The sequence below is a fragment of the Castanea sativa genome, chromosome 8, assembly GCF_040712315.1.
Source record: "Castanea sativa cultivar Marrone di Chiusa Pesio chromosome 8, ASM4071231v1".
NCBI classification, from domain to species: Eukaryota; Viridiplantae; Streptophyta; class Magnoliopsida; order Fagales; family Fagaceae; genus Castanea; species Castanea sativa.
This window is the reverse complement of record NC_134020.1, coordinates 26,215,612-26,239,005: the sequence shown is the minus strand read 5'-3', so window position 1 is coordinate 26,239,005 and position 23,394 is coordinate 26,215,612. Positions and strand designations below refer to the sequence as shown.

At 33.7% G+C, this 23,394-nt stretch overlaps 3 protein-coding genes across 9 annotated transcripts; 2 read left to right on the top strand and 1 right to left on the bottom strand.

Moving 5' to 3' along the window:
• Positions 1–4,568: 4,568 nt before the first annotated feature.
• On the top strand, positions 4,569–5,773 carry LOC142607121 (uncharacterized). Of its 3 annotated transcripts, none has more exons than XM_075778545.1 (2): positions 4,569–5,311; positions 5,448–5,773. In XM_075778545.1, exons 1-2 carry the CDS (start codon positions 4,712–4,714, stop codon positions 5,535–5,537), a joined length of 690 nt encoding a protein of 229 aa, XP_075634660.1. In that variant the 5' UTR covers positions 4,569–4,711; the 3' UTR covers positions 5,538–5,773. The 3 variants fall into 3 exon arrangements, with proteins under 3 accessions (XP_075634660.1, XP_075634659.1, XP_075634661.1); XM_075778544.1 differs by having other exon boundaries at positions 4,589–5,326; XM_075778546.1 differs by having other exon boundaries at positions 4,591–5,305.
• Positions 5,774–12,569: 6,796 nt separating this feature from the next.
• On the top strand, positions 12,570–13,330 carry LOC142608259 (18.2 kDa class I heat shock protein-like). Its single transcript, XM_075780001.1, has one exon. It carries the CDS (start codon positions 12,610–12,612, stop codon positions 13,060–13,062), a length of 453 nt encoding a protein of 150 aa, XP_075636116.1. The 5' UTR covers positions 12,570–12,609; the 3' UTR covers positions 13,063–13,330.
• A 570-nt stretch (positions 13,331–13,900) lies between these two features.
• On the bottom strand, positions 13,901–19,609 carry LOC142606812 (uncharacterized). 5 transcript variants are annotated; one of them, XM_075778154.1, is made up of 12 exons: positions 19,189–19,575; positions 18,963–19,097; positions 16,365–16,431; positions 16,131–16,221; positions 15,964–16,011; positions 15,764–15,860; positions 15,510–15,593; positions 15,125–15,165; positions 14,973–15,038; positions 14,807–14,866; positions 14,451–14,502; positions 13,901–14,367 (listed from the first exon to the last, which is right to left on the bottom strand). In XM_075778154.1, exons 1-12 carry the CDS (start codon positions 19,352–19,354, stop codon positions 14,285–14,287), a joined length of 990 nt encoding a protein of 329 aa, XP_075634269.1. In that variant the 5' UTR covers positions 19,355–19,575; the 3' UTR covers positions 13,901–14,284. The 5 variants fall into 5 exon arrangements, 4 of the variants coding, with proteins under 4 accessions (XP_075634269.1, XP_075634272.1, XP_075634270.1 ...); XR_012839178.1 differs by having other exon boundaries at positions 14,327–14,367; positions 14,807–14,862; positions 19,189–19,589; XM_075778157.1 differs by lacking the exon at positions 18,963–19,097 and having other exon boundaries at positions 19,189–19,609.
• Between the last annotated feature and the right edge of the window lie 3,785 nt (positions 19,610–23,394).

Genomic DNA, 23,394 nt, shown 5'->3' with positions numbered 1-23,394 from the left:
ACTAGTTGTTTGTAAAATTATTATAGGTTGTTTGTAATTGGACTGGTTTTTTATTTTTTATTTTTTTTTAATTTTAAATTTAACCTATAGCGGCGGGTAAAAAGTGCCGCTAAAGGTCTAAAATTATGCTATAATTGAAGCCCTATAGCGGCGGGCTATCCTGCCACTAAAGATTGTCACCTATAGCGGCACGCATATCCCGCCACTGAAAGGTCAATAGAACCAAATGTAACCACATATGGCAGCAGTTTTCTGCCGGCCGCAATAGACCAAAACCGCCGCTAAAAGGAGTATCTACAGCGGTGGGTTTTTGTACCGCCGCAATAGAGATATTGCGTCGCGACAAGGCTGGCGGGTAAAATCGCCACAATAGGTGAAATGTACCTATAGCGGCGGTTTTGGCCCGCCGTAGTAGGCCGGTTTTTTTGTAGTGATGAAAATTAAAGTTGAGTGGTAAAGCGACTAATATTAGCAAAAACTGTCATTTGAAAAAAATTCAATGATCAGTCAAACAATCAATCAATCTATGTAGACACAAGTTACTACTATTGTGATGGTTTTTTGATAGAAAATTTATTTGAGATTGTTTGTTGAGTATTAAATTGTGTTATATATATATAGACACACATATAAGCATCTTCTACTCCTTAAAGAAGGTTGAAAACAATTTTTCCTCCTATTGAATTTATTTATTTATTTATTGGCCATTGGAATTGTGATCCATTGTCCACATTAACTGAGACATAAAATATTAAAATCAATAAAGAGCTTAACTTCGGTCATGAGCTGGCGCAAAAGCCTAATTTTACGTTACCAATAAATAAACACCACATCATAATTTTAATGAAAAATCAATACACTCTAGCACACACAATCATAACTCAATTAAACCTACAATTCTCAAACACGAATACATAATAGTCTCAGACTTGGAGACCTAAATGCCTAGACCCCAAATCCATCTCCTCCTCTCCTCTTAGCACCAAAGCTCCATCCTGCTACATGTACCGCTGCCGCACACATCGTTTTTGGAGTTGGCATCGTCACCTTGAACCTGAAGGTTTGCTCTTTTATGATATGTTATTTTTTGGATATCAATTTGTTCATATTGGTATGAGTTTTTTTTGGATATCAATCCGTTCATATTGGTATGGGTCTTGTTGATTTGGTATAGATTTGGCTGTTTTTTGGTATTTTCATAAGTTTTGATTGGATTCTTAAGTGATAGGTTCAAACCCTAAAAAAATCTGATTGTGGTTTTTTTTTCCCAAGCAGCCTGGGTTCTTATGATTTTTATTTCTACTCCAAATCATGATTCTTGTATGCTTCCTATTTAATTTATGAATTTTTTTTGAGATTTTTTTATGTATTTGGATCCCCTGTATTTCTCTACCTATTGCTCTTTTGAAAGGATTCATTTAGCATCCATTTAGAACCAGTTTATTTAGCTGAAACTGAAATTTTTTTGTTAAAAGTGTAAATAATTATAAAAAAAAAGAAGTAAAAAGCTAGTTGTATGGTACAATGAGACCCACAAATAGTACTAAAAAGTGCAATAAGACCTATAAATAGCACAAAAAGAAGTTATAAAATCAAATAAACCGAAAGTTTTCATCACTTCCCAAACAATCTCTTAGTTTGTTGAATTGTTCTTTATGTTAATAGTTAATACACACCATTCATATTCCTATAATATATACCAAAAGCTCATGAGATTTTTATTTTTTATTCTTTTATGTTTTTAGAATGTGAGATATGGTCTCAATTTATCTCCAAAAAAAAAAAAAAAAGATATGGTCTCAATTTTAGTAAAAAGATATGGTCTCAACGTACCTTTTTAGTGCGTTGGTCATTTCATAAGTAAAAATATTTATGGGATATGAAGAGAAAGTGATAGAATTTAAGTTTTTAAGAAAAAATTTTACACACATATACACTTAGTGTCTGTCTAAGAACCATTTATTTTACTGAAATAAAAATATTTTTGCTATAAATGCAGTAGATAAAAGTAAAAATTAATTAATATAATATATTGTATTCTAGATGTAACTAGCCCACTCAATACCCATTATTGCACCTAAGCCCATAGATTTTCTCTTTAGCTAAAGACCAAGCGGCCCCACAACAGCCCATCGTACGCAAATAATTTATGGTCTGACCCACAACAACCCATAGTACACAAATAATTTATAGCCTACTAGAGCTATCGACAAACCTCAACGGAGGCCTTTGCAGAAGTGCAGTACAGCTGATGCAACGTAGCTAGCCACGTAGGAACTATAAAGTATAACCCTATTACGTAGGAACTATAAAGTATAACCCTATCCATTGCTGCAGCATCACGTGCTATCTGAAAAGCTCAAGCAAGTTATTCCATGACAAAGGGAGTAATTGTCGGTAAACAAAAAGTGTCACAATTTTTTTCATACTTAGGGATCTATTTGGATTAGTTTATTTTGTTAAAATTAAAAATTTGTAACTAAAAGTATTATGAATAAATATAAAAATTAATTGAGATGGTACAGTAAAATTTATGAATAGTACCAAAAAGTACAGTGGAATTATGGATAACCTTGAATAATAGCAAAAATAAGGTCACACGTTTTTAATTTGGAACCAAACACACACTTATAGTCTGTTTGGATTGAGAGAGAGGAAGGAGGAGTAAAGTAGAGTAGAGTAGATTTACGCTCCGTTTGTTTCAATGGAAAACCTGGTGTAAAGATAATTTTCCTTATTTTCCAGTATTTGGTAGCATAAAAAAAAGATGAGTCAAAGGAAAACTATCTTTGGTCAATATAAAAAGTATGGCTTATTTTTAGAGATTGTTTTCCATTAAATTTTTTTGGAAAACAACTCTATCTCACAGCAAGCTAAATAAGGGAAGTTAGGAGGTTGTTTTTCAACTCCTTTAAAGTTACTACCAAATATTAGAAAATGAGATAGTTTCATAGAAAATGCTTTTAAGAAAATAACTCATTTTTTAGAAAATATCATTGTTGAAACAAACAGAGCGTTAGTACAAAATTAACTTATTTTTAGCCAATTCTACCCTATTCTCTTACACTCCCCATCTTTCTTCTTCCATCCAAACAGACCATTAATAAAAGTGGAAGTCAAATAATAAGTTCACACTTCCTCCTGCTCACAACTCACCCCATAATGAGTTATAGTAAAAGTTGTGAAATTTTTTGTGTTTGCATTTTAATGGTAGTAAATTTCCATTTACCACCCAAAGGAAAATATATATATATATATATATATATATATATATATATATATATATTTATTGCTCAAATCCTGTGGAGAAAGATTAACATTAGTCCAATAAAAATGTAAAGATATATATATTCCATCTACTCAAATTTGTTAGTCCAAATTCAAAAACCCAACTTTTTAAAGGAATATTATCTACTCTCTTGTCTACGGTATAAAAAGTGTAAGTTTCTAAAACTACTTTTAAATAAATTTATCAAAAAATTGGAATACTAAATCCAAAATGGCTTTAGAAATAAAGTATGAGCATTATAGGACTATTAATAAATTAATGGTTTTTAATTTTAAAAACATGACAATATTTTAAAACATCCCAAAATAAAATAAGAGGCAAACAAATTAGGACTAAGAGAATTTATCTTCTTCTTTTTAACTATTTTGTAAGGCCCGACTGGTTGACGTAAGAAACATAGTTATAGTAACAAGTGTGCATTTGGCAAAAATTAAAAAATCAGCTTATTTTTACTATTATTTATGGGTCTTACTGTACTTTTTGGTACTATTCATAGGTCTCATTATACTATTTCAGCTAACTTTTTACTTTTATCTACCGTATTTTCAATAAAAAGTTTTTAGTTTCAGTAAAATAAGTGGATCTCAAACATACCATAAGCCTATAAAACAAATATTGAAAATAAAATAATATTATTGTTAAATTTTTATATATATTAAAGTGTAGAGCTTAATGTGTTTTATATATAAAAAATGGGACAATTGAATTGATCTTTTGACCATTAAAACCAAAAGACTTTTGAAGTAACAAATTAACATACAAAATTGAATGAAAGTATCGCAATTTTATTAAAATAACCTTATTTTTTTAAAAAAAACAAATAGTTTGAAAAAAAAAACGTGTGGTTTAATAATATTTTTCTTTGAAAAATGGTTGGATTTTCATGGTTCAAGCGATTATTTTGCAAATTCATAATATCTTTCATATCAACTCAGAATCTTATACAATTTATCGATTTGTCAGTTTAATTTTTGGTTTGATATGGTTCCGAAAAATTTTTCTTGGAATTCTTTAGAAAAACTATCAAATGTTTGGTATTTTTGTTAAAACAGTTTTAAGGCTCTTAATGCCTTTTCGCACTATGGAACACTCCCTTTTCTTTTCTTTTTTTTTTTTTTGAGAAGCTAAGATCATATATCATTGGAGCTATATTATTTTTATGTTAATCCTATTAATTAATAACATCACTATTGTTACGTATTAAACCCGTTATATGGTGTTAATAGTGGTCAAAAAAAGTTCTGAAATTTTGAACCAAGACATTAAGCGCAGGTGAAATCTCACTGTAATCAATAGTCTTGCACTCTCTTAGATCTCTTTTCTCCGTATCTATATATCCTCCATCCAAATGTGCTCCTAAGGCCATAGAGACCAGGATGCTGAGGTAAAAAAGAAAGAAAAAGAAAACCCATAATCAACAAGATGTACGCATCAGAACCCAATACCAATACCAAGAGCAGCAAAACTATAACCTTGAACCTTCTTGTAGACAACAGCTCTAACAAGGTGGTGTATGCAGAAGCCAGGAAGGAATTTGTGGACTTCCTCTTTGGACTTCTACAGATACCTCTTGGTTCCATAATGGGACTTCTTTGGAATCATGGTATGGCTTCAGGGTCAGGGTCTTTGAGTAAAGTCTATGAGAGTATCCAAAACCTTGATCCTTGCTATGTTCAACCAAACCTAACCAAGGATTCTCTCTTGAGGCCTAACCCAGCCTTCTCATCAGCCACTTATACCCCTCAGATGTTGCTGAACTTTGTACCACCAAACCAAAGGACCAGCACTGAAGCACAAAACACATATAATTTTGCATTTTCCCCTTCTCCTTTCTCAGCATCAGTGTATACGGCTAGTCCAACTCCAAGTCAACACAAGGAGACAGGGTATGTTAGACGTGCGGTGACATTTATGGTGATGGATGATCTAATGGTGAAACCCATGTCAACCATTTCTACCATTTCACTTCTAAACGATTTGAACATCAAAGATATTAGTTCCCTCCAGGAGAAGAAGGTTGAGGTTGACTTAAAGAAGGTTTTATCAAATAGCCTCTCTTGCTTTCTTTACGTGATACTTGTCAAAATGTTGTTTAAATTTGAGTTTCAACTGTTTATATATGTGATTGATCTGGTTTGAATGTGTTCTGTCTTCTCAGGGCTTGGAGCTGGTAAAGGCTTCATTTAACTCTACCACGGTTCTTACAGATGTTTTCCTTGGGAATAAGGTACTTGAGGAGTTGCCTTAGCAGCCAAATCTAACATGACTAGGAGATTCTCCAACGGTTCATTTTGCTTTTCAGAAATCAAGGGAGAATTGCTATGTATGCATGTAAATTATGGGTTTTGAGTAACGTGGGTTGTTTTTTTGTGTTAAAAAAGTAGAAGTGCTGGCTATGTATAATATATGTGCTTATGGGGTTTTAGCTAAAAGCTATTTCATTTGTGTTTCATGACCATCTTAATTGATGCCTTGTTTCTACTCTGGATGGTTCTATTCTAATAATTTTGGTTTCTTTATTCTTCTTCGGCAAAAATTTGAGAGTTAGACCTCTTCTAGTAGCAGCTTCGAATTCTGGCTACTGTTAGTTTGACGTAATTTGGGAATGCGAAAACATAGCATAATGTGAATCATAAATAGTACTAAAAAGTGTAATAAGACTCATAAATAACATAAAAGAAGCTATAAAATCAAATAAGCTGAAAGTTTTCATAGCTTCCCAAACAATCTCTTAGTTTGTTGAATTGTTCTTTACGTTAATACTTACTTACACACCATTCATATTCCTATAATATATACCAAAAGCTCATGAGATTTTTATTTTTATTTTTATTTTTTTATATTCTTATATGTTTTTAAAATTTGAGTAAAAAACGCTCCTTTCATATGGTCTCAATTTATCTCCCAAAAAAAAAAAAAAAAAAGATATGTTCTCAATTTTAGTTTATGGTCTCAACGTCCATAGTGCGAGTTCATTTTATAAGTATATATGTTTGTGGAGATAGTGGTCAAGTTTTTAAGAGGAAATTTCACACACATATACACTTAGAGTCTGTCTAAGAACCATTTATTTTACTGAAATAAATTTTTTTTAATTGAAAATAAGGTAGATAAAAGTAAAAGTTAATTAATATAATATATTGTATTCTAGATGTAACTGGGCCCACTCCAAACCCATTATTGCTACCAAGGCCATGGATTTTCTCCTTAGCTAAAGCCCAAGCGGCCCCTCAACAGCCCATTGTACTCAAATAATTTATAGTCTGCCCCACAAGAACCCATACGACACAAATAATTTATAGCCTACTAGACTATCGACAAACCTCAACAGAGCTAGGCACGTAGGAACTATAGTATAACTAGGGGTGGCAATTCGTGTCGGGTTCGTGTCGTGTCAAGTCATGAGTATTCGACTACATAGGTCAACACTAACCCGACATGTTTATTAAACGGGTCAAGATTCCTCAACCCTAACACGGCCCATTTATTAAACAGGTCAGTCGTGTCGACCTGTTTATCAGATTTTATCAAAATGAAAAATAAAAATTAATGAAAAAACAAACAAATAAATATTTTTAATATAAAATTCAGAATTAACAAGTAACTGCATCACAAATAATCATTCAAAATTAAAGCATATCCCAATATCACAAATAATCAAGCACAATATGTCAAAGAAAATAAATCACAACAACTAATAAGTTTATATACCTAGAGTTTGAAGGGTATATTGGTAAAATATCATTTAATTAAACGGGTTAAATGGGTCAAATGGGTTCTATGTGTTCAACACTAACCCAACCCATTTATTAAACGGGTTAGTCGTGTCAACCCGAATATGACACGAACCCGTTAAGCCTCAACCCATAACCTGCTAATTTCGTGTCGTGTCGTGTCGGGTTCGCGGGTCGTGTCAAATTTTGCCACCCTTAAGTATAACCCTACCATTGCTGCAGCATCACGTGCTATCTGAAAAGCTCAAACAAGTTATTCCATGACAAAGGGCGTAATTGTAGGTAAACAAAGAGTGTCACAATTTTTTTTCATAATTAGGGATTTATTTGGATTTTTATTTTGTTCAAATTAAAAATTTGTTATTAAAAGTATTATTAATAAATATAAAAATTAGTTGAAATAATATAATAATACTTATAAATAGTATCAAAAAGTGCAATGAAATCATGAATAATAGCAAAAATAAGTTTACACATTTTTAATTTGGAAACAAACACATACTTATGGTCCGTTTGAATTAAGAGGGAGGGAAGAATAGTAAAGTAGAGTAGAATAAATTTAGCACAAAATTAACTTATTTTTAACCAACTCTACTCTATTTTCCTGTACTCCCTCTTCTATCCAAACAGGTCATTAGTAAAAGTGGAAGTGAAATAATAAGTTCACACTTTCTCTTGCTCACAACTCACCACACGATGAGTTATAATAAAAGTTGTCAAATTTTTTGTGTTTGCATTTCAATGGTAGTAAATTTCCATTTACCACCCAAAGAAAAAAAAAAAAAAAAAAACCTTATTGCTCAAATCCTGTGGAGAAAGATTAACATTAGTCCAATAAAAACGTAAAGATATATATATTCCATCTATTCAAATTTGTTTGTCTAGTTTCAAAAACCCAACTTTGTAAAGAAATATCATCTATTCTCTTGTCAACGGTATAAAAAGTGTAAGTTTCTAAAACCACTCTTAAATAAATTTATCAAAAAATTGGAATACGAAATCTAAAATGGTTTTAGAAATAAAATATGAGCATTATAGGACTATTAATAAATTGATGGGTTTTAATTTTACAAACATGAAAACATTTTAAAACATCCCAAAATAAAATAAAAAGCAAACAAATTAGGACTAAGAGAATATATCTTCTTCTTTCTAGCTATTTTGTAAGGCCCGACTAGTTGACCTAAGAATCATAGTTATTGTAATAAGTGTGCATTTGGCAAAAATTAAAAAAGTCAGCCTATTTTACTATTCAACTTATTTCTGCTATTATTTATGGGTCTCACTGTACTTTTTTGTACTATTCATGGGTCCTACTATACTATTTCAATTAACTTTTATTTTTATCTACCGTATGTTCAATAAAAAGTTTTCAATTTCAGCAAAATAAGTAGATCCCAAACAGATCCTAAGCCTATAAAACAAACATTGAAATTAATATAATATTATTGTTAAATTTTTTTTATTTATTAAAGTGTAGAGCTTAATGTGTTTTTATATATAAAAAAGGCTAAAAAATAGGACAATTGAATTGATCTTTTGACCAGTAAAACCAAAAGACTTTTGTGAAGTAACAAATTAACATGCAGAATTGAATGAAAGTATCGCAATTTTATTAAAATAACTTCTTTTTTTTTTAAAAAAAAAAACCAAATAGTTTGAATAAAAACGTGTGGTTTAATATTTTTCTTTGAAAAGTGGTCGGATTTTCATGGTTCAAGCGATTAATTTGCAAATTCATAATATCTTTCATATCAACTCAGAATCTTATACAATTCATCCATTTGACAGTTTAATTTTTGGTTTGATATGGTTCTGAAAATTTTTTCTTGGAATTCTTTAGAAAAATCATCAAATGTTTGGTATTTTTGTTGAAACAGTTTTAAAGCTCCTAATGCCTTTTCGCACTATCGAATACACCCTTTTTTTTTTTCTTTTTTTTTTTGAGAAGACCCTAAGATCATTTATGATTGGAGCTATATTATTTTTACGTAAATCCTATTAATTAATAACTTCACTATTGTTATGTATTAAACCCGTTATATGGTGTTAATAGTGGTCAAAAAAAGTTCTGATATTTGACTCTACCACAGTTCTTACAGATGTTTTCCTTGGGAATAAGGTACTTGAGGAGTTGCCCTAGCAGCCAAATCTAACATGACTAAGAGATTCTCCAACGGTTTATTTAGCTTTTCAGAAATCAAGGAAGAATTGCTAAGCTATGTATATATGTAAATTATGGGTTTTGACTTTTGAGTAACGTGGGTTGTTTTTTTGTGTTAAAAAGGTAGAAGTGCTGGGCTATGTATGTGCTTATGGGGTTCTAGTTAAAAGCTTTTCATTTGTGTTTCATGACCATCTTAATTGATGCCTTGAAACTGCTCTGGAAAGTTCTATTCTAATCGTTTTGGTTTCTTTATTCTTTCTTCGGCAAAAATTGAGAGTTAGACCTCTTCTAGTAGCACAAAGTTAGTTTTCAAGACGTCCACCAACTAATACTATGAAGATTCCAACTAAGACTCAGGTTAAACTATGACTGAACAGTCTAAACCCACCTGATGGAGTGTCTGAGGTCCCTCTGTTTCCCATCTAAGCCGCTCGCACATTGGTTACTCAATAGGTAGGTTCTGGATCATGCTCAAGTAGGATGTTCCACAGATTGGTCTCCTTCCCTTTTTTTAGTCTAGCAAAGAAGCCATAGTTAGTATCTGGTAGATTTTCTGGCACGCCTCACAGCACACTCGAATTTTAGTTGCATGACCTTTTCTATTCAAGCATTTTACAACGCATGTTTGATAAAGGAAGTACCTCTGTCTTTGATGTGTTAGGATCAATATATTAGAATTCACCTTGAATTATTTATGCATCACTTGGCTAAGAAGGTGTCTGAACGCATGTGTTTTAAGCTTTCAGCCTTTTAAGTAGTGTATATTAAGTAATAGTTTGGAACAATGAAAACTGCTAGCAATTGCATCCCTTGCTGAATAAGATGGTGGTAGAAGGTTACAGAAATGGTTAGTAATCAATTATTTCACTCTGTGAATCCACTAGGGAAGACATGATGACTGATTAGAGATCCTTTATGAAAGCACCATGACCTTTATTCTTTTTTATTCATTCTCATCCCACTTTATTTCAATGTGTAATTGATCATTGTTCAAAGCTATCTTATGTCTTTGGTTCTTCTTCAAGAACTCCTTCGCTTTAAAAAGATGTTGCTGATTCCTAGCCACTAAAGCAGGAGACACCTCTGCTTTTGCCACCTTTCAGAAAGACTGTAAGGATAGCTAGAGGAAAAAGTAGGAGGAAATGAAGTTGAGGTGGAAGAAGGCAGAATTCTCCAAGAAGTGGAGAGATAGAAAGAGCATCACAGGGCAGAATAACAAATGGAAATACTTCGAAATGAGCAGTGGGAATTCCCTTCGTAGGTTCAGGTTGCCATGAAAATGCATGGATAAAGTTAAGGCTAGAATGGAAAATGGAGCAATCACTGTGAGTCTGTGAGTCTGTGACTATTCCTGGGGAGGAGGATAAGAAGAAGCCAAAGGTCAAGGCCTTTGAGATCTTTGGCTAAGCAGGATGTCCTTCAACCTTGGAGATATTGTTTGAACTTTGAAGATAATCTATTGAGGAAGAAGCTTAGTTTGTATGTGCGTCTATGTGTTTGTAAGAAGCTTGAAAATGAAAGACTTCATTAACTGTTTATAAAATAATTGGGTGTCATTTGAGACTTGGTCATATAAATCTCAGGTTTATATCCTACTCCTGCATCTAGTTAATATTTTGGGAATTACTCATACTTTCACAAGAACAGATAGTGTCTTTGCTTAGCAAAAAAACATAGATAGATAGCCTCTGATTTTGCCAAATTAGAGGTGACTTGTACGTTTTGTAGGATAGGTTCTCATGCCAGCCTCTCAATTTGCAAGGGTTTTCAAAGGCACCATACCAGTTGGAACTTAATAAAACTAAAGGTGTGTTTGGATGCTGTTTATTGCTAAAAACTGAAAATTGAAAATACAGTAGTAAAATAATTTTTAAATATGTGAACAGTATCGATAAACCCAGTTTTAAAGTTGTTTTTGTGATAAAAAGTATTTACGAGTCTCGTAAGCAGTGCACAGGACCCACAAAAAATGCTAGATGTGGCCGCTATCTAAACAATCACTAAGCATTTTGCAATGATGGAATCCTAAAGGAATGAAATAGTGACAAATGTAGAGAAAACTAGATGCGGTCAAACTTATTATGCAGATTATGGTAAAAACCATGAATATTCACTAGTTGGTACAGCTAACATGCATATTACCCTAGTGGCAAGTGAGTTCAAGTATGGCAAACTTATTTTTGGGATAAAAAGAATGAAAGTTAACTTGAATTGTATTGTACAGAATACCAGATAGAATCTCTCATTATATAACAGAGCTACCTACTTCATCACAGGCAGGAGCAAAAGACTCGGTTCCTTGTTTATTTTACCCATCTGAAACGTCCAATTCTGTAATTGGCCAAAATCGAATAATCAAGCTTAAATGTTAGACGAATTTATTCAGGTTAATTTATCACATACTTTGCACATGTTGAATCAACCTATATATTGTCGATCTGGTTCCCTTTTCACTTTTATTTTATTTTATTTATTTTTATTAAGAAGTTGCAAGCCCCATAATATAGCTGTGAGGTCAAGAAAGAACTGAAGGATTGATGATGCAAATTCCAACTGGGGATTGCTCTGGCAAGCTCTTACAAATGAGCCTCAACTCAAAAGGTCAAAGGTCGGCTGAGAGGTTCACAAATCCTGTGGCAGCCCAGGACACACTATTACAATTTATTGGACTTGGCTAATATAATATAGTCCAATAGGGCTACTGCTTATATTCCGAGATGGGTTGTCGCTCAACATGTACTTCATGCTGGTGCATGAGCATTTAAGAACCGAAGCTGTAAAAAGAAAAGGTCTCTAATTGCACTGGTTTGTCTTCAATTTGATACAAATATAAACACGAGCTCCCTATTCAAACATAAATGCGTCTATAATGGGGAAAATAAAACATTTTGTTTTAGCTTTAATACAGTTCTTGAGCTCCAACAGTACATGTTTCAACTTTCAAGTATAACCAAACTTGGGGTTCAATTCAAGTGATAACCAAATGATGGTGGTTTTTTTTGTGGTGTTTCATGTTTGTGGTTCGAACCTACCTCACCCTCCCTCCTATCTACTTATTTTAAAAAGTAGAACCAAACTTTATCCAGATTAGTGTAAGTATAGTCTTAAAACCTAATGGTATAAAGGAACAACAAAGACTCTTGGTAGTTGAACCCTTTTAAAAAGATAGATGCTGGTGAAAGTATAGGAAGATTACAGAAGAGGATAGACATACAGAATTAAAGAAGGGCCATGAAAGTGCCAGAAATCTCTTTACTTTTCTACTATTATTTTATAGGTAAGGAACTAGAATCCTCCTCTCGTCATTATATATATGGTGTACCCTCCTCATCATTTTTATCTTGGAATTGATCAAAGTTTTATTTTGGTTCTAGTGCATTTATTTTCATCACTGAGTTTTGTTTTTTGAGTATTCAAAAATGTCTCTCATTCCTAGCTTCTTTGGTGGCCTAAGAACCAACATTTTAGATCCAATTTCTCTAGACATATGGGATCCCTTTGATGGTGTCTTCACCTCTGCACGTGAAACCTCCACATTTGCTAACACAAGGATTGATTGGAAGGAGACCCCAGAAGCTCATATTTTCAAAGCTGACCTTCCTGGACTCAAGAAAGAAGAAGTAAAAGTAGAGGTAGAAGAAGGCAGAATTCTCCAAATTAGTGGAGAGAGAAGCAAAGAGCAGGAGGACGAGAATGACAAGTGGCACCGTATCAAGAGGAATATCGGAAAGTTCCTCCGCAAGTTCAGGTTGCCAGAGAATGCGAAGATGGATCAGGCCAAGGCCAGTATGGAGAATGGAGTGCTTACTGTAACCGTTCCTAAGGAGGAGGAGAAGAAACCTGAGGTCAAGAGCATTGACATCTCTGGCTAAGCTAAATGGCCAATGACGTTTTACTATATCTGGATTGTGTTTAATATCCATCAAATAAATGTAATTCAAGCTGTTTGTGTGTGAGAGAAGTTGGTGTGTTTGTAATTTCTGTGAGAGACAGCTCTCTTAGTTCTTTTCCAATGATGAGTGTTTATTTACAATTCAGGTTTTTCGTGATCTCTTGAATTTGACTTTAGGCAGTCATCATGTAATACATAGCATATGCAGAACCTCGATAGACAAATCCATACCTTATAGATTGCAATGTAGTCATGCCAAAACCATGTCCATACTGGTTAACTGATTTCCTCCATAAACACTAGAATAAGCTAAATTGACTAGTCCAAGAGGACCGCTCTACTAGACGCTTCCACATTTAGTTGAACGATATGGGAATCCCAACTGGCATGACTCGCATGAGCATTAGGTCTAACATGTAAGGGTCCTGCATGCATGCCTCAAAATATCCATGTCAAGCTACATGAAACATATTTCTTTACCATGGAAATGGTATTAATAAAGCTTTAGCCTCAGCCTCCATGGTGAGTACATTCGTGCCATGGTCTCAGAAATATGCCCCCACTTCCTAAAGAAGAAACTTCCCTGAAGATGGGAGCCTTGAACAAGAATCTTGTCCTGCAAGATTTTGGTTCCCTTCCTAATGTTCTAGTGGATCTATGGATGTCTAGAATCTTAATAGAACCCAACCCTTACTGGTTGTCTGAATCAGAAATGGAACTAAAACGGAGTACTTTGTTCTTGTCATCCTAACTATAATAACTTAAAATATCATGAAAATTTTTCATTCTCAGGTGCAAAAAAAAAAGCATATTCAGGATTAGCAACATAAATTTCTCATGCTATTTCATTCAATAAAATACTAATCACAAATATACATACATACACACATTTAAGGCCATGAAGTTACATGAGCCAATAACCCTTCTTCCATTAAGGGGACACTGGGACAGTCTAATATGTAAGAAGAAGAAGAAGAAGAAGAAGCTTCTCAGACTGCAGCCAGTACGTGTTCTACTTGAAATTTCATAGAGGTACTTATCCAATCCACACCTCCCAAAGGTTCATTCTCTCACCCCCCCAAATCTCAAAATCTCATGTACGGAATCAAAGATGCTCTTCACAACTCAAGATATGCCATTAAGAGCAACACAAAGAAGCAAGACAACCCAGCAGGCTTGCAGATTGTACTTTTCTTCTATATCTAGAAGCCTAGAAATTCCTTCACATTTTGTAGGATACCCTTATCATATGGATTTTTAAATCTCATCTCATTAAAGCTTGGCCCTAGAAAGATTAAAAATTGGATATTATTCCACTTATCAATGGTTACGGAAATTTAGAAGAATAGTGCTTTGAAATATATTTACCTGGTTGAGAATGAACAACATCTTGGAACTCTGGATACTTCTTCCAGTTTATCTGAGAAAACATACACACACACAAATCACCTATTTTGCAGATTGGACAAAGGGAAGACTCACGCATTTTCATTTTTCCTTTTTTATTATTATTATTTTTTTTTGGGGGGGGGGGGGGGGGTTAGATAAACCCTTCACTCTATTTAACCATAAATTAGTCAGCAAGGTTAAGTACTTAAATAAGATGTGATCATTGCCTTATAGCTTGACACAGTCCTGTAGCAAAACGCCAAATCATCTCTCTCTCTCTCACAGACACACACACATCCATCTTCTTCCTTTTTTTTCTGTTATTAGGAACTTACCCATTCGTCTGTTCTGATGTTGAAACATATACAATATATATGCCATGTCATAAACACTGCCTACACACATGCAAGTAGATGCTATTATATGTCTAAAAAAATTCCTTCTCATTGCTACATTCAGAGGAGAGAAAATTTTAAAAATATAGGCCATAATAATACAAACCTGCCATAGCAATTGGAAAATGGAGAACAGCATTGTGCTAATGGCCAGGTTTCCCGACAGACTGGTCTACACAAATTGGCATAAAATAAAATAAAGAATGAAAGAACATTGAGTTGATTGGGTAACAACAAAGTAACACTTCAATGACCCACCTCCAATCTGGTTCTATCTACCATCTGTGATTTTGCGGCAACTGAAAAACAGTACACAAGGGCAAAAATGTAACACCAAATAGCATTCCCAAAGGAAAGAGATGAAACAAGAAAAATAATTTAAAAAATGACTCTAATTATAATCCATATTGTGGAAGTAGTCTTGCGCAGGCTGCTGATTATAATAACCATTCATGTTTTAGAAGGTCAAGAGTCACATAGGCTTGAGTTAATTGGATTGAGGTGTGCTCTTTTAGGGGAATCCTGATGCCACAAGTACTATCTAAAATATGAGATTATTATAACCATATAGTATAGTACATGTTGAGACATTCATGTGTCCTATGATGCAAACATTATCAGGCATTGGCAAGCATGAGCTTACATTGGGACGAACATACTACGTAAGAAGCTTCAGTAGAAAGAAATGCAACTAAAAGAACCATGAAGAGGACATGATTGTTATGGCCTGCATGGAAACCATATGAACATCATTATCTACCCTGGTATTCTGTCACATGGTGTGCAAAAATCTAGAAGAAGTAGAGGGATAACTCACACAGAATAACACCATAAGAGGATTCAAAGAATTTTATAGTTATTTTAACAAGGAAAAACTGTTAGACAGATATCACTTACCTATGCAGTTCCCAAAAGCAGGACAGTGGTGATCGAATCCCTTTATGTATCCCTTGCAGATTCTGCAATATCTTACCCTCCTGCCCAAAACAGAACCCTGCAAATGAAACCATTATTGGAGACAAATTCAGAGAAACAACAAAGAAAGAATCAATTGGAAAGTTTTTTATTAAAAAGAAAATTGAGAAAAATAGTATTACTTCAGTTGGGCATTCATGACATAAGACACTTGCTGATGGCTCCAGTATCTGCACATGTGAATATATAGAAGGTCATTATATGTACCACTTTAAATTATCAAGTATATATGTGTGTGTGTGTGCATGTGCCACTTTATAACGTCAATTAGCTTAATACATTTCCCAACCCGATTATGAGCTTCAAATTCAGCAACTGAACTTTCAACAATTTCATCTGAAGACCCATATGTTACCAAACCAGGATTGCTTGACATGATACTGCCATTAGAAACAATGCCTGTTAGAGCAACAACTATATAACCAACCAAACATGGTATAAAAAACTTCAAATCTTTTTTGTTTTTTTATGGGAAGATTAATTAGCTGAAGCTTGAAAGTGACAGTATAAATTAAAAACCAACCTACACAGCCCAATGATGAGCATGGTGATTGCTCCGTTAAATGCAATATCCATTAGACATGATACAGCTGCAAGGCAGGCAAAATTTGGTCACTGTGAGCTCACAAACAAATTCAGCTATCAATTCTTAAAATTAACCAAAATAAAAAAAAAAACAAACAAACCAACTTCATTGCAGATTACAAGCTTTTAGTTTCATAATAAGATATATCTTGTTAATAGACCCGTGAGCATAATTACTACAGCAAGTGTGGAGTGTGGCAAGCAAGGCTTCTAGTGCAGAACAGTGAGACGTCACAAAGCAGGAAGCACATATGCTGTGTGGTATAAAATGAAAGCATCTGAATAAAATCTCAAATCCATTCAAAAAATTGATAGCCAAAACACCAAGAAAAGTCATATTGTACACCTTGTTGGTTACACAAACACTAGTCCAGGCATCTCTTTTGCCTTTCTCTTTCTTTTTTATTTATTTATTTAGGCTGGGGGTGGGGGAGGGGGGGAAGTGCTAAGCATCTTCAACAGTCAAACAAGTTATAGCAAAAACCAATTTGCAACCCACAGAACCAAACAATCTCAAAATGCTTAAAAAGATGTACGTGCCAATTCATTACTTCCAACATAGTGAAAAAAAGAACACACAAAAATTGTACTATAATCACATTTGATATACACAAACATGCACTCAAATCATACTATAATCACATTTGCTATACACAAACATGCACACAGCTCATAATATAATTAAATTTGCTACACACTGGATGCATGCACACACCCAACTCGTACCATGATCAAATTTGCTACACAGAGACACACACCTCATTGTCAAACGACATATTTGGTTCAATCTCTTCACATCTTTTTTATTGGACTCATTGTCAACTTGGCAGCTATTAACATTACCCTTCCGTCATAGTGAGCAAATTGCCTCAGCCGCATTTGACCTCATCCATTTGAATGTATTGGGATCATCACCTGTTCTATTTCCATCTGATCTTTTGTCATTTTTCATGATGAATTTTCTCATCACACATGGATAAATATTATGAAAAGTTGTTCGGAGTTACTTGACACTTATCCTGACTTTGCCACAGTGATTAAAACTCAATTCTCAAAACACGCCAAAAAAGATTTTTATCATACAAAGCCCTTTAACAACATGCCTTTCTTAGTACCATAAATCAATATGGCACCATTTCTTAATCCTCATATTATGGAACCTTACAACAGGTCAAGCCAAATGTAAACTCTAACACATCCAGAATACAGTTTGACTTCTCATCCTTTCTACATCAATCCCTACACCCATTGCAGAGAAGCAACACTCAGTGTTGTTTACACCATTAACAGATTACCTTCCCCAATTATTCATAGTCATATTCCCTGTGAAGCGGTTATTGAGTCTCTCCTAACTTCAATCAACTTAGGGTAATTGCTGGTGTCTGCTTCATCCTTTTATAGTCATATGAACACGCCAAACTCCAGCCACGCTCTAGACCTTATTGCATTCTTAGGTATGGTATTGAGCATAAACATTACAAGTGTTATGATCCAATTTCCGAGCATCTTATGATGTCTCGTCATGTTGTCTTTTGGGAATACAAAATGTTTCATGTCCTTCCAAATTTTTCCATCTCTTCTTCTCCCTCTCATACTTTTTCCTTTTAGCCTCGTCTTAACCTTTTTCCTGATCATAAGTTTGCGGTCACACCTTCAACCATATCCTCTCCTGCCTTAGCAGAGTCTCACACTCCAACCAATACTTTAGATCCCACTCCAGTCAAGTCCCCATTTTCTGACCCCACTAAGGATACTAATCGTATTCCACTAGGAAAACAGTACTACCACCTCATCTTCATAAGTATCATTGCTATGAGCCCATCACCCATCCTTATATTTTGTATGATGTTCACCAAGTACGTCAATTCATGACATCTCCGCAATCCACTCACTTTGCAGCAGTTCTTTGCACTCTTTGCCATCTCAAAGGCACCCTGTACTGTGGTTGCCAGTCCTCTTCACAATCATCCCTTCAGCTTTGAGCCTTCGCTAATATTGACTGGTAAGGAGACCATATTAAAATCCACTCCACCATAGGTTTTTCCTCCATACTTGATGCTTCCCCCACTTCATGGCATAGCAAGAAACAAACTATAGTTGCTCATTTTAGCACCAAGGTGGCAAGGTCGAGTATCAAGCCTTGGCTGACACCACTCCTAAGCCTCTTGCAATGATAGTACTTGTGTTATCCTTATGCCCCAAAGCACAATTGGACCCACTGTACATATTGTACTCCACAATTGCACTCCACAATTGCACTCCACAATTGCACTTTGTACTACTATACTTCTGTACTTGTACACTACTAGTTCTAGACTCTGCCTATAGACCTCCAGTATTGGTCAGAACATAATATATACATTCAGTTTCAACATTGCTAAACACAAAAACAACAATGTGTCATCTCGTACAATAATTAAATTTGCTTTAAAAAAAATTATAGTAACATTCAATCATGTTAAGCAATTTTAAACGGAAGTGAGAACTCATCAGAGCATGAATAACAGAATTCTTGATAGTATTAAAAAAAACGCACCTGGTCTAAGAACAGCTAAATAAACAGCCCAAATGAAGAGTATATTGAAGAAAACAAAAGCCGCAGCTGACCCAGAAACTCCAAGAAGCCTTTTACTACATCTCCCCAACCCCACAACCACTAACAACACCAGAGCTACAAAACCACAGAAACCCCCCACAGTTTCAAAACCAATTAACTTCATATACATATATACGTAAAAGATAGAGAAGCAAAGAGAGAGGACCTGAGAGAATTAGTTGGATGAAAAGTGGGGAAGCAGAGAAGAAGCGAGGGACCAAAGAGAGAGCAAGTTGAGAGAGCAAGACACTGATACATGATACTGTACACCGACCAATCAGCTTCCACCACTCTAACGGCTTTCTCTGATCATGCAATTTAATCTGTGCCATTTTCTTACTCCAAACTATAACTCATTCCGACGAAGAAATGTTACAAGAATATTGTACGGATGTGGCTTTGTGAGACTCGGAACTAAGAAGTCATTTTAGTCGGTGTATTATCACCTGACAAAGTTGGACCCGAACCCACTAACTCAGCCCGATCCAAAGAAAAAGATTGGATCAAAACCCATAAATGATCAATAGATTGTAGATGACTTGAAATCCATCAAAGGCTACCTGGACCCCATAGAGATGGATGGCCCATTAGAGCCACCATAGCCATTGTTGGGCTCCACATGCTCTTGAACTTTGGCCTTTTTTGGTGTAAAAGTGGTCTGGTTGAGTTTATAGTTTTTTTATAAAAAAATTGAAAATTTAATAGAAAATGTCCCTATGCACTTGTTTCCATGGATTTTGGGCCTCTATGGTGGATCAAATCACGACCTTTATATTTAATGAGAGATGAAATTTCATTCACTGCAAGTGGAGAATTATTAGGTTGTCTCAAAATATAGTAAAATAGTATTTTCTTTTTTCATATTTATAATGGATCCTACCATAAATTTAATGAGCGAAATCTACCATAAATATGAGAAGAGAGAGCATTATTCTCTACGCTCCGAAAGTACCTAAAAATTACTCACGGCAAAGTTATTGATAATTGAGCTTATTTTACAAACTCTCTTACTTTATTTAGGTTTTATCTAGTGAAATTATATCTTGTAACAGTTTTTATGGTTGACAGATCCACATTTTTGTAAGATTGAGAGATTAAAGGACATTTTGTGTCTATTTGGAAATTGCTTATCTAGTTTTTTATTGAAATATTTTTGTTAAAAGTACATTTATACTTTAAAAAAAAAAAGTGAAAAAATACAACAACAAAAAAAACATTTTAAAAAACTGTACAAACCAAAAGCTAAACTTTTAAGTTGATGCCAAACAAACATGTTCATGTATTTCACGCTCCACTTCTCTTCACAAGGAAGAACTTGAGTTTAAATTCATCATCTCCATTATTAGAAAATTAAAATTAAAAAATTTGTTCAAACGGCTCCACTTAGGTAAGACTGTATGCTTACCTACCAACCATTTTTGTCATTTAACCAATTAACAAACTAAAGGTAAACATCAACGATGGTACCTTTTGCTTAATCAAATGTCATTGGATTGACTCTCCATTCTTTTTAACGGATATCATGTGATTTTTTTTCTTTCTATTTTTAGTTTTATTTTTTAATGAATTAGTTAGAGGTATCCTGTGTTGATTAAACTTTAAATAGGAGTATTTAGGAACTAATAATATATTTGCCTCACATCACCACTCACTCTTACGCTGTGTTTGGTTCGATATAAAATGTTTTCCAAGTGTAAAATATTTTAAGGTAAAAATATTTTTCGGGAAAAAAAAAAACATTTTTAGGTATTTGGTAGTATTTTAAAAAATACTTTGAAATTTTTTTTTTAGTGTTTGGCTGTGTTCTTAAAAATACCATAGAAAATATATTTTCTACTTGTTGCTCACATTTTTTCAGCATCCAAACAAATATATATCATCATTTCTCAGCAGAGTTACATAAAAAAAAAAACAAAACCCAAAAAACAAATTCATCAAATTCGGTCAAGTTGAGAGAAGAAGGAAGAGAGAGAGGCGAGATTGCACGATTTTCAGGCGATGGCGAGATCGAGCAATCTCAAGCGAAGGCACGGCCCCACGATCTCAAGCGGAGGCGAGATCGTGAGATCACGCAATCAGAGGCGACTGGGTTGGGGCGCGATCTCTCTCTCTCTCTCTCTCTCTCTCTCTCTCTCTCTGTGTGCATGTCTGAGTCCGGAAATGGTTTGAAGTGAAAAGAGGAACGGAAATGAATTTACGGCTGAAGAGGCTTAATTTTATAGTCAACGGAAATGATTTTCCGTTTGACTTAGTTTTCTGGCCAAACCAAACATTCTTGGTGGTGGAAAATATTTTTCGAATTTTGTTTACACCCGAAACAAACGAAGCTTTAGTGCGGTGGTCACTCCACAAGTATAAATGTTTGTGAGGTGTGGGGGACAAAAGTCAGGAATCAAGTCTCTAAGAAAAAGCTTCACACACATATACACTTACATTAAATTAGAACAAAAATTCTATTATATATATATATATATATATATGCCATTTTGCCTCACATTATTATTATTTTTTACAATACTTTTATAATCACCACGACACCACCGTTACGATTATTTTCGTTTAAAGAGAATAAATGAAGTTAACATCTTAACCTCTTTTCATGATGTGATTTGATAATAATTAATATTAAAAAGAGTTGAAAGTATACTAAAATCCCATGTAGCAATCTTGTATTAAAAAAAAAATTCTCTACACATTTCATACAAAGAAGATAATAAGCAGATATATATATATATATATATATATATATATATATATATATATATATATATATATGACAATGCAAAGTAAAGTGTGCGCTTTGCTCCAAATTAAAAAGTCAGTTTATTTTACTATTTAATTTATTTTTGCTACTATTTATAGGTTTCATTGTATTTTTTAGTACTATTCATAAGTCCTACTATATTTTCAACTAACTTACTTTTACTTTTGTTTACACTAAAAAAAAAAATTCAATTTCAGCTAAATAAATTATTTTCAAATGGAGACGAATGACCTATTTGGTTTAAAATTTATCATCACTCATCACTTAAAATATCTCAATTTTCCAAACCCTGACACCTTAACTTAGATCCAGTTTTTAACTTTAAAAGGTGTGGCGGGGTTTCACAATTAAAAAAAAAAAAAAAAAAAAGAGAATTCGTCAAACAGTACGGCTGGGTTTCACCCCAAAAAATAAAATAAAAAATCTGTTTGTCAAACATTGCTGCTGGTACGTGGTTTAATTACCAAAATATTATTAAAAACTGAGTTTTAGAAACTGAAAATACCTAAAAGGTGTTTTTAGTTTTCATAACTTATTATTCAAAAATCAAAGAATTAAATTATAGAAATAAGGATAAAAATTAAGCTAAACAAAAAAATTTATGTGAGTCTCATATATATATATATATATATATATATATATATATTTTTTTTTTTTTTTTTTTTTTTGAAAGGTGAGTCCCATATATTTTATATATGATAATACAGTTATGAGATTTGGATCTACCTAACTATGTTAAGATATTATAAAAGATCTGCCACTGTTTTCATATACTTTATATTTTAAGTCAATTGAAACTCGCAAAGAAAGTTGAAGAAAGTCAATACAGCTGGCTGAATCGTTTAGTAATTCACCAACTTGTGTTTCACAGCTATTTTATATACATTTATGGAGATATATAAATATTTAAAAAAATATTTAAAAAGACCATCTGAAAAAAATAAAAAATAAAAAATAAAAAGAGAACAGAAACTCATCATATAAAAGCAGACAATTTTTTGGATGAATGCTCTCGATTTTCGATTTTCGATTTCACGTGTAAATCCAATAAAATTATAAGTGGCGAGCAAAATAGGAAAGTACGTAGCTGACCCACCTGTGACGGAGTCGTTTCTCATAGTTTAGGGAAAAAGCCGTTGCGCTAAACACCAAACTTCGTTAGAGGCATCTGAGCTGTCAATTTCGGCGGGTCACATGCATCTTCATCTTCATCTTCATCAGCATCAACCCCAACACAGTATCGGGACCCACAGATGAGACGGTGGATAAATTTAAAAAAAAAAAAAATTTCCACTACCGTGATTGGATCCCAAATAGACGGTCCTGATTCGTCCTCAACTCCAAGACCGGATCCTAGCCACGCTGGGTTGGACAGTACTGGGTGACCATCATGCCTACACATCGGCCATGTGACTCAAACGGCAGTTCTCGTCTCGTGGGACCCACGCCCATTACCCTATTAAAAATTAATAACGTTACGTGTTCAACATATTTGCAACCATTTTTTTTTTTTTTTTAAAGAAAGTAGGAACAAATCAACATTAAGGTTACGTTTCGCATTGAATTAAAAAATCTACGTGTTTTACTATTTAGTTTATTTTTTAAATT